Source organism: Solanum dulcamara, chromosome 5 (genome assembly GCF_947179165.1).
Source record: "Solanum dulcamara chromosome 5, daSolDulc1.2, whole genome shotgun sequence".
NCBI classification, from domain to species: Eukaryota; Viridiplantae; Streptophyta; class Magnoliopsida; order Solanales; family Solanaceae; genus Solanum; species Solanum dulcamara.
The window spans coordinates 66,665,131-66,676,805 of NC_077241.1; the positions used below are offsets into that span (position 1 = coordinate 66,665,131).

Consider the following 11,675-nt stretch of genomic DNA (forward strand, 5'->3'; position numbering starts at 1 on the left):
CAGTACGTATCAAAGTATATTATACTTTGATGGTATCAAAAAGGAAAAAACAGTGTTTCAGCGAAGCTGCTTGATACCATCAGAGTATATTATATACTCTCATGGTATCAAATATGCGAAATAATTAAAAACTAAAAATATACAAGTAATGAAATATCGAATGATAAATAGTTTTCGTTTTTGGATATAACTATAATTAACCGTTTTGCAAAACTGGAATCAGATTCCTCCCCAAAAATAAAAATAAAAATAAAAATAAAAATAAAAATGGAGAGCCGTCCATTCACATTCCTTTAATTTGCCACGTCACTATCTAATGTGCCCACAATGGAGACGAAAAGGCTGTCATCCACGCGACCGTATATAAAGCCTCTCTCCACCTTCTTCAACTCTCTCAGCAGCCATTGCCAACAAAGAGTGAAGCAAGAAAAAATGCAATCTTTGCAGCAGAAGGCGTCGGAATGGAGTGGGGTTGACCCGAATGATGCATTCGCTATTGATGAAACCAATCTCTTTGAAAAGCTTGGCCTTCAAACTTTCATCAATCTCTCTACCAATTTCTACAACAGGTTCATACTTCTAATGATTTTGTTCAAAAGAAATGTTTTTTCTTGATGGGTTTTCAATTTCCTTAAATGGGTATTCAACAAAACTCGTTAAAGTTTGGGACTTTGGTTGAGTTGAATTATTATTTGTATTTTGGTTTGGGCTTTCTGTTTTATGTCTCTCTCTTTCTTTTTCTTGAATTAATGTCAATTTGAAGGTAAATGTGTTTTGTTTCTTGAAAATTGAGCTTTATCTTTTCTTATTTTTGATTTGCATGGTTTCGATGATTTACTTTTGGGAGTGGACGCCTGTGTGGGGGAGAAACAAGAGTAGTGGTTCTCAAAATAGAGAATATAACAGAAGCAATTCCAGAGGCATACTTAAGGGTATTCAGTGCTATCATTGTGGTATAAAAGGGCACACACAAAGAAGTTCTGCCGGAAACTGAAGAGGGAGAACAAAGACAAAGAGGAAAATAAAGAAGATGACAATGAAAATTGCCTAGCCACCGTCATCACAGAAGATCTTGTTACAGTCCTTGATGCAGATGTGATAAATATTTTTTGTGATGAGTCAAGTTGGGTTGTGGACACTGGTGCCGCATCTCATATGAAATCAAGAAAGGATTTTTTCTCTTCCTACACTCCCGGTGGCTTTGGAACCTTGAGTATGGGTAATGAAACTGTATTTAGGGTGGTTGTGTTGGTACAGTTTGTTTGGAAACTAGTGTTAGAACTAAACTAGTTTTGAACAATGTAAAACATGCACCTTATGTTCGTCTGCACTTAATTTCTGTTGATGTTGTAGATGATGAAGGATATGTTAGTATCAATGGGGGTGAAAAATGGAAACTCATTAAGGATTCCTTGGTTATGGCTCGTGGTAACAAACGTCGTAGTCTATACTGGACTACGATTTCTACTTGTGCCAATATGGTGAATGTAGTTGAGAGCGATAATTCTTCAACGTTGTGGCATAAGAGGCTTAGCCACATCAGTGAGAAAGGAATTAATGTTCTAGCCAAGAAGAAATTATTGTCAGATTTCTAAAGTGCTAAATTAGAAAAGTGTGAACACTGATTGACTGAAAAACAAAATAGAGTTTTCTTTAAGTTTAACCCTCCTAAAAGAAAGACAGAGTTGCTTGAGTTGGTGCACTCATATTTATGCAGTCCAATGAAGACAAGGGCATTAGGTGGTGCACTCTACTTTGTCACCTTTATTGATAATTGCTCAAGAAAGCTTTGAGTCTATGTCTTGAAGACTAAAAACCAAGTATTAGGTGTCTTTAAGCATTTTCAGGCTTCAGTTGAAAGAGAAAGTGGAAAGAAACTAAAATTTATTTGCACTGGTAATGGTGGTAAATATTGTGGACCATTTGACGTAAATATTGTGGACCATTTGACGAATACTGTAAGTATCAAGGTATTAGACACCAGAAGACTCTTTCTAAGACTCCTCAGCTTAATGGGTTGGCTGAGAGGATGAATAGGATCTTGATAGAAAGAGTTAGATGTTTGCTTTTGGAAGCAAAGTTGTCGAACTCCTTTTGGGGTTAGGCCTTATTAACCGCTGCACATGTTATTAACTTATCTCCTGTTGTTGCTTTGCAAAGTGATATTCCAAATAGAGTTTGGTATGAAAAGAATGATTCCTATGACTATTTGAGAGTATTTGGTTGTAAAGGTTTTGTACATGTGCCGAAAGATGAGAGGTTAAAGTTAGATGTCAAGACAAGGCAGTGCATCTTCATTGGATATGGCCTTGATGAATTTGGTTATAGGCTATAGGATCCAATTGAGAAGAAGCATGTGAGAAGCCACGATATCGTCTTCATGGAAAATCAAGCCATTGGAGATATTGACAAAGTGAAGAAGCTAAATTTTTCAAGTTCAAATGGAATAGTCCATTTTGATCAAATTCCTCATACAAGTGTGTATGATGTTGGTGGGCTTGATGATCATGGTGATGCTCAGAATCAAGTCCCAGATCAATATGTTGATGTTGATGATAACAATGATGTTGTTATTGATGATACTCCTATTCATGAAGTTGTGGACGAATCAAATATTTTTTTTAGGAGGTCCACAAGACTACGTATTCCTTCCTCTTGCTATTTACCTAATAAGTATGTGCTACTTAGTGACGGGGTGAACCTGAGTGTTATGAGGAAGCCATGGAAAATGAGCATAAGGATCAATGGATTGAAACCATGCAAGATAAGATGAAATCTTTACATGAGAACCACACTTATGAGTTGGTGAAATTGTCTAAGGGCATGAGAGCTTTGAAGAACAAGTGGGTTTTCAAAGTTAAAGTTGAAGAACACAGCTTGAATCCCAGGTACAAAGGTAGATTGGTTGTTAAGGGATTTAGTCAAAGAAAGTGTATCGACTTTGACAAAATATTTTCTCCTTTCGTGAAAATGTCCTCTATTAGTACAGTTCTTGGTTTGGCTGCTAGTTTTAATTTAGAGATTGAGCAGATAGATGTGAAGACGACTTTTCTTCACGGTGACCTAGAAGAGGAGATTTACATGGAACAATCTGAGGGTTTCAAAGTAAATGGTAAAATTTTTTTGTGTGCAAACTCAAAAAGAGTCTCTACGGGCTAAAGCAAGCTCTTAGACAATGGTACAAGAAGATTGAATATGTTATGGGGGAGCAAGGCTACAAAAAGGCTTTCTTAGATCACTTTGTGTTTGTACAAAAATTTTCTGACAATGATTTTATCATTCTCTTACTATGTGTGGATGATATGTTGATTGTGGGCAAGAATATTTCCAAGATTGACGAGTTGAAGAAAGAGTTGTGTAAGTTTTTTGCTATGAAAGACTTGGGTTATGCCAAGCAAATTTTGGGCATGAGGATTACTCGTCTCAGAGATAAAAGGATGATTTATTTGTCACAAGAGAAGTACATTGAATGTGTATTGGAGCGCTTCAACATGAAGTATTCTAAGTCTGTTAGCACATTTCTTGCTGGTCATATGAAGTTGAGCAAGAAAATGTGTCCTACAACTAGGGGAGGATAAAGAGAGCATGACCAAAATTTCATATTCTTCCGTCGTCGGAAGTCTAATATATGCAATAGTATGCACTAGACCTGATATTGCTCACGCAATTGGTATTGTCAACAAGTTTCTCGATAATTCAGGAAAACAACATTGGAAAGCTGTAAGTGGATACTCAAGTATCTGAGAGAAAGCTCAGATAACTGTTTGTGTTTTGGAGGATCAAATCCAATCTTTAAAGGCTATACAGATGCTGATATGACAGGTGATCTTGGTAACAGAAAATTCACTACTTGATAGTTGTTTACTTTTTTAGGAGGAGCTATATCATGGCAGTCGAAGTTGCAGAAGTGTGTTGCACTGTCTACAATTGAAACTGAGTATAATGCAGCTACTGAAGCTGGCAAAAAGATGATGTAGCTCAAGCAATTTTTTCGAGAGCTTGACTTGCATCAGAAAGAGTATGTCGTTTATTGTGATAGCCAAAGTGCAATAGACTTTAGCAAGAACTCCATGTATCATGCAAGGACAAAACGCATAGACGTGAGATATCATCGGATTTGAGAAAAAATAAAAGATGAATCTATGCAGATTGAAAAGATCTCTACAAATGAGAATCCTGCAAATATGCTGACCAAAGTGGTACCAAGGGACAAGTTCGAATTGTGCAAAGAACTTGTTAGCATGAGCTCTCTCTGATAAGATGAAGATATCTCCTTCTAGTAAATGAGATTGGAGGAGGAGATTTGTGGGATCCAATCCTTTCTTTCTTAATCAAATATTGCGGCCCATTTTTGCAGCAATTTGCTATTGCAAATTATAAATTTACTGATCTTTTGATTGGCCAAAGAAGTTGGCAAGTTTTGTTTCATACACAGAAGAAGTTCCTTCATCCCTATAAGTAAGAGCTTCAGCTCATTAATGATGAACACCAAGATAGAGATTAAAAATATTAGAGAGAAAAGTGAAGTATACCATAGACTATAAAGAATAGTCTATGAAGAAAATTAGAGTGTGAGCGATATTTTAGTAAGGTTGGAAACCAAAAGAGTGTTATTCTTTTTGTACTCGTGACTACCCAGTGTAAAATTCCTTATTATAGTGATATCAGTTGCTCCTCTTGGTCCGTGGTTTTTTCCTTATTTAAAAGAATTTTCACGTAAATTCTTGTTGTCATTATTTTTTCATTTTATTTTTATTATTTTGATCATACATATTTTTGTGTTAGTTTACGTTTTTCCAACAGTCTCTGGGTGGGATTAGTAAAGATTTATGAATCATTGATTATATTACAATTTGGTGGGTGGGTTATCTCTCCTGTGTGGTTTGCGAGCTATTGCATTGGAGTGGAGCTTTAACCGTGTGCGCACTCAAAGGGTAGCGGCTATGGGTTTTCTTGTCATTAAAAACAAAAACAATTTGGTTCTCTTTTCTTTTCTTTTCTTTCCTTTTTACTGATTGGTAAGGAAGTTCTGTATGTTTGGTTATTATAATTACTTTTTAGAAGCACCGAACCGTTACATTTGCAAAAGAGGTGTTGCGGGGATCCTTGATTTGTTAAATCTTTTGTTGTATTAGCATATCCTTTGACGTTAAGGAAACCGATTAGTGATAGAAGTTTCTGTGAATAATATAAGTTGGATTTTGTATTTAGTTTACTTGTTTGGAATGAAGTTGTTGATTATTGTAATTGTGGGAGTTGCCTACTTTTTTCCTCAAATGGCTTAGCTCATGAGGGAAGACATCTAGTTTTACAAAAACTGAGATTAGACTTCATAGTTCATTAATATTTGTTCGAAATGCTCCTTTGGTTGGTTCAAAAATAAGGTTATTATTTTTTTTTGAGCTTGTGTTGTTCTTTTTTTGAGTGGGGGTGTGGGGCAAGGTCTTTTGATTCTTTGTTGTCAAGGAATTGATACCATGTTGAAGTGTGTCACCATACCATCTAAAAGCTTAAACGGTTAGAAAGAGCACACTTTTAATTATTTAATTATATCCTTAACACCCCCCCCTCAAGTGTGGGCATGATTCTTTTTCATGGGCCAAGCATGTGAAAATTCTTTTTGATATGGGTGGTGGTGAGATTCGATCTTAGGACTTTTGCCTGCTCTGATACCATGTTGAACTGTGTGACTATTTCATCTAAAAGCTTAAGCTGTTAGAGAGAGCACACTTTTAATTATTTAATTATATTCTCAACACCTCCCCTCACGTGTGGGTTTGATTCTTTTTCATGGGCCAAGCACGTGTAAATTCTTTTTGATATGGGTGGCGGTGAGATTCGATCTCAGGACCTCTGCCTGTTTTGATACCATGTTGAAGTATGTGACCATCTCATTTAAAAACTTAAACTGTTGGAGAGAGCACACTTTTAATTATTTAATTATATTCTCAACAGAATCAATTGATGGTTTAAACTTAGTGTGAATTAGTTGGCAAAGTTGTCTTCCTATTACTTATTTGAAATGGAGGTTGGTTGATAGATATGTGCACTTTTCTCCTCTAAGATAGGAGGTACGGAGGTTGCGGATTTGGATAGAAGGTTAGTGGATAGTTGAGCATTGTCTTGCTTTTCGACGGGATAGGGCTTGGTGGTAGTCTGGAGCACTGTGTCTATCGTAGTATTAGTGTTGTTGTTGCAGTTCCTTGCATGTATGCTATGGCACTACTGTCCTATTAGTTTCATATTTTCTTCACTATCGTATTTTTTCCCATCATTACTTTGATTTGCTTCACTTGAGCCGAGGGTCTTTCTGAAACTACCTCTCTACCTCCACGAGGTAGGGATAAGGTCTACGTACACTCTACCTCCCACTTTGAGGGATTTCATTTGGTATGTTGTTGTTGTAATGGTTTACCTTTCTCAAGGGAAGACATTTGACTTCTTTTATTGAAATTGAAATTAGGGTGTACGATGATGAGGAAGAGTGGTTTCGGTCAATTTTCTCTAATTCAAGCAAAGAAGATGCCATTAGGAATCAATATGAATTCTTTGTACAGAGGATGGGAGGGCCTCCTTTGTACTCACAGAGGAAAGGTAAGCAAGTGTTACCTTGATTTTTGTTTTCTACCCAGTCTTCTATTGTGATGCTATTTATTGTGACCTCAATTCTTGAGATTGTTAATATATTTTCTATCATAAACTTTAAATTGAACCTTCAATTTTTTTTATTGAGATTGGAAAGTTAAAGTTAACTTCTTTGATATCTGTGATAAAGATTATTTGCGACCGAAACAAGCCTATTTTTTTCAAAATGGTTCCCTGAATATTCTACAAGGTTTAATTGTCCAGAGCATGTGATATTAGTAACATACCACCTTTGTAGGCTAAGTTTTTCTGCCTTTTTAAATGTCCACAACATTTTCTTGATTAATCAATCCGAATAAACACCAAGTCCATGTGAAAAAGAAAAGTAACAAGCTGTGGGAGTGATTGAACTGAGTCCTTCACCATCCTCTCATAAACTTGGCCAACTAGCAATACAACATAGCATTCTCTCCATACACCAAAATTGCAAATGAAATAAGAAGAATTCTTTGCACTACTGGATGTCCACAACCTTTCGAGAATAAAAATTTGTTGGCATTTTAATTCGTTGAGTACTGGAGAAAGAAACTGTCAGCAAGCTTGCTTTATAAATCCCATTTCGAGAGTTTAGAGTGCCTTTGTCCTGTTTTCTAAATTTTTGGTGTACTACAGATGTTTAGGATTTAATAATGCTGATCACTTTTCTGGAGTCTTTGACCTTGAAACACTATTTTGATGACTATTCTTATGCCATCTTGGTGCATTTATGTTGTGATTTCTCAACAGCAAAGTATCACTAAAGGGAAGGAAAAGAATTATAGGATAGGAAAGTTCAAATAAGTATCAGGGTGGAAACATATGTAGCGACTCTCTCTTTCAGCAAATGGAACAGTTTTAAGAGTGCTGTAACGATACCATGAAACCTTTCTGTTTAAGGATGACATGACTGGAGATTCTCAGTCTGTTAATAAGTGTCCACTTCTTGATTTATTGATCAAGTCGTAAACATAAAAGGCATCATCCATAAACAAACCTCAGATTTGGTGTCAGTTGGCAAGTAAACACTTCAACTTTGAGTATGCACATCTAGACACCTCAACTCATCTTTATTGTGTCAGTTGAACACTCAACTCCAACTTATAAAGTGATCATCTAGACACCTTCAAAAATTTTGAGTCACGTCAATGTCGGGTGTCCACAAGACACAATTGGGATAAATTGGCTAAACTCATAAAAAACAAAAAAAAAAAATAGCATTGAAATCGATTTTTATTGCTAGTTAAGACCAAGTTGAAGTGCTTACTTGCCGGTTGAGACCAAGTTTAAGTGTCTGGTTTTACCTATTATGCCAACATAAAAGGTAGTTTCTATGCTAGTTATTTCTCTTCTTGTTTCCAAGGCCATTTTGCTATTGGAAAGGTTGGGCAGTGTTTTGGAAGATAAAATATCCAATTTCTTCTATTTTGATATTTTTTAGAGAAAAGAAAGGAACAAATGAGAACTTGTTTGTTAGATTATTAAGGGATTTATCATAGGAGGATTGGGCTAGGTAAATCTCAAGTAGGCATTTCGTCTTTTGCTTAGAGAGCGTTTCAGGGCAGGCACCAAAACAATAAGACATGCAGCTTAGTTGAGTTAGCGCTCTTGTGCTCTGTTTTGAAGAGGATGAAACTTGAAAGTAAATAATAAAAATAGTTTGCGACGCTATATATTGCTGGTTCTTTTCTAATGTTATAGATGAATTTTTTAGTGAGTCGAGTAATCTCTTACGGATGGTTAGGTTGAAGAGAGAGGCATTGATGATAGCAATGAATTGCTTCCTTCACTCTACCAGCATCTTTCGGAGCATTACCCAGATTGTTATATGCAGTATCACATGTAATAGCTCCCCTGTAGTGAAATATTGCCATTTCCATATTTCCTTGTTTATAGTACACATTAGCTAAGCTGCCAAAAGCCATGGCATAGTCTGGTCGTACTTGGAGCGCATGCTGATAACATGCTATGGCCTCCGGGGAATTTCCAAAGCCTTGTATACATTTCCTAGATTCATATATGCATCTGAGAAGTTTGGTTTCAGCTTGACCATTTCCTTGTAGTACTGCAAATCCCTGTTAAGATCACCTGCTTCCATAAAAAGGCCAGCTAGATTGGACCATGCTATGTCAAATGCAGGCTATATATGCAGTGCTTCAACATAACAATTGTATGCCTCTTGGACTAAACCTTGTGCTTTCATTAGATTGCCGAGATTGCTGTGAGCATCCACCAAACATGATTTAATGCTAGAGCCTGACAGCAACATTGGGCTGCCTCATTCAGCCTTCCTTTCATCATGTATGCACTGGCTATATTCTACCATGCATCTGAAAAATTGGGACGGCGCTCAATTGCAATTAAATAATAGCGTATTGCAACATCAATATTGCCTTTTCCTTCCAAGCATTCGCCATATTTCCATAGCACTCAGCAAAATGTGGGTCCATCCATAGGGCTTCTTCATTTTTTGCGATGCACATATCAAAATCTTTTGCGATGCACATATCAAAATCTTTTGCGATGCACATATCAAAATCGTGCAACTGATAATATATAGCCCCCAAAAGAAGAAGATTATCAGTACGCCCTGGATTTCTCGTATAAACTGCCTTGCTGTTCTCTAGTGCCTGTTTATAGTTCCCAGCTTTGTAGTTCTGATGAGCAACAGTTAAAAGAGCATCCTCATCGGCTTCACGAGACAACTCAGACTTGATATTCCCTGAAGACAATGTGGACTCGGACTGGAACGGAAAAACGGATCAGATGTCGGGACTTGAGAAGATCAAGATCGAATACTTGTGATCTCAGGAAAACCGGGAATGGATGTTGGCGGCTCTTGGCCATTGGCCCAGGCTTGCCACAATTGTGCCATAACATCTCCGTGTCCGATTTTCCTTGACAATAAGGTTTGACTCTCTTGTTGTTAATTCAGCTGGAGTTTTTATCTGGTTCACCACAATTTCAGTATTGGTTGTCATTGGCGCTCTTCCCTTTGACTTGGTAAAGTACGGGTCTTCTGCCAGTTTACCACAAACCAACCACTAAAGCTTACTAAAGTAGTGAAGCGACAAACATGTTAGGGGTTATGTATTTTGCAGATATTAATCACACATTTTAAGTTAACCACCTAGCATCATGAGTTCAGAAGGCTATTTGTCTCATCCCAAACTTGTTAGGGGTTATGCCTTTAATGTTTCTTTTTCCATAGTGATAAAGTTAATTCCCTAACATTAGACATATATTTTCATATTTTCTTCATCTGTTTCTTTCTTCACTAAAATAAGAATTTTAATTGACCTTTGCTCTTAAAACTCCAAAAGAGTGTTTTCCTACATATTCACCTTTGACAACTGTAGAATTAATGAGGTCAAGTCATCGAATCATATTACAAACACGACTAATTTCTCCCTCTTTTCCAGCAGGTGTTTTCCTAATCTTTCCTCAAGTGCGGAAATAATGTGGTCAGCTCATCGAATAGTACTATAACACGACTAATTTCTCCCTCTTTTCCAAAAGTGTTTTCCTCAAGTGCAGAAATAATTAGGCCAGGTCATCGAATCATATTAGGAAAGCTTTATCTACTAACACATATCTATTGCAAATGAATTATTTCTCCAATCAGCCATTATACACTGCGTTCTTATCTCCACAATGGTGGCTTTGAAGACTTTTGCTAGATCAGTAATGATTGATCTTTTGTGCCTAATGAAGTCTCCCTGCCACTGTGATAGGCTTATTAATTGCTTGGAGGTTTTGGTCAGCAGTTTGTGCTATTTGTGTTTGACTAGATTATTCCATTTTTCTTCTGTATCTGCTAAAACAAGAAAATTTTCCTCATTCTGCTTAACAAATGCTTTTGACCAATTGTGAATCCGGAAAAAAAGAAGAGCAGAACTTCAAAATATTGATAAAAATTTAAAAAGCTTCTTGGGGCTGAGCTGGGGACAGTTAGGAAGGCCATCGCCAAATGAACGTTCAACTGCTCAGTGTTTAATATGGTTGAGCTGATAGACATTGAGGTTTAAAAGCTGATTGAAACTCCAACTCAAGTTATCTTCCTGCCATGCCATGATATGATCTGGAAATGTGATATCAACACCGATGGTTCTAGTACTTTATTCGGATGATTGGTGGACAAGTTAGTTGGATTTAGAATTTCATGTTTCTCCTTTTCATTATATTTTAAGTGGTCTCATTTCTCTTACTAGCTTGATGCTTCTTGTAGTTTGAAAAACTGTCAGGACCTTTCTTACTTGGACTTTTTGCAGGCCATCCCGCATTGATTGGACGCCACCGCCCCTTTCCAGTCACTCATAAGGCTGCTGATAGATGGTTACAACATATGCAACAAGCACTAGACAGCGTTACAGACATTGACGAAGACTCCAAAATTAAAATGATGAACTTTTTCAGGTACAAGCTAATCTCATTTGAACTGACCTTAAGTAAATGCACTTGTGCAGACTGTAAGATGCACTTACATTTTTTTTTTTGGTTTGCTTTTCAGGCACACTGCATTCTTTCTGGTAGCTGGAGATGAGTTAAAGAATCAAAACCAGGGTGTTGCATGTAAGCATGCTGCCAATAAGCCAGCTGAAGAATAAACTTTTACGAGATAATTGATCATAGAAATAACAATGATGTACTTTGATTATTAAACTTATGATTATCTGATCAATCAAATTTGAGAAGGTACATTCTCAATTATTGAGTCCTAGATTAATATTATTTCCCCACGGTGAAAGCTCATAGACATTAATGTAGCAGGAAGAATACGTAGATGCACGAAGCCATTCTTATCGGACTTATAGGGGTGTGTTATATCATATATCCTCTTGGAAGTTCCTCAAGTTTGCCATATTGTGAAATGTTTTCAAAGTCTTGGAGAGCTGAATTTCTGACTAAATACGTCTGAAGATGAACTGTGCTGAAACGAAACTTTAGAACTTAGTTCTGGTTCTTAGTTACTTTAATCTTTTGTATAATTATACTAACTACTGTCCTTTCCTTTTAATTTTTTGATAGTTTACTTGAATGATCTAGCTCTCCAC

The 11,675-nt window shown here is 36.6% G+C and overlaps 1 protein-coding gene across 1 annotated transcript; it reads left to right on the forward strand.

The window, feature by feature from the left end:
- Positions 1–283: 283 nt before the first annotated feature.
- On the forward strand, positions 284–11,450 carry LOC129889411 (two-on-two hemoglobin-3). The gene is made up of 4 exons (XM_055964698.1): positions 284–569; positions 6,464–6,594; positions 10,893–11,037; positions 11,132–11,450. The coding sequence occupies exons 1-4, from the start codon at positions 328–330 to the stop codon at positions 11,226–11,228; spliced, it is 615 nt and encodes a 204-aa protein (XP_055820673.1). The 5' UTR covers positions 284–327; the 3' UTR covers positions 11,229–11,450.
- The last annotated feature ends 225 nt before the right edge of the window (positions 11,451–11,675 follow it).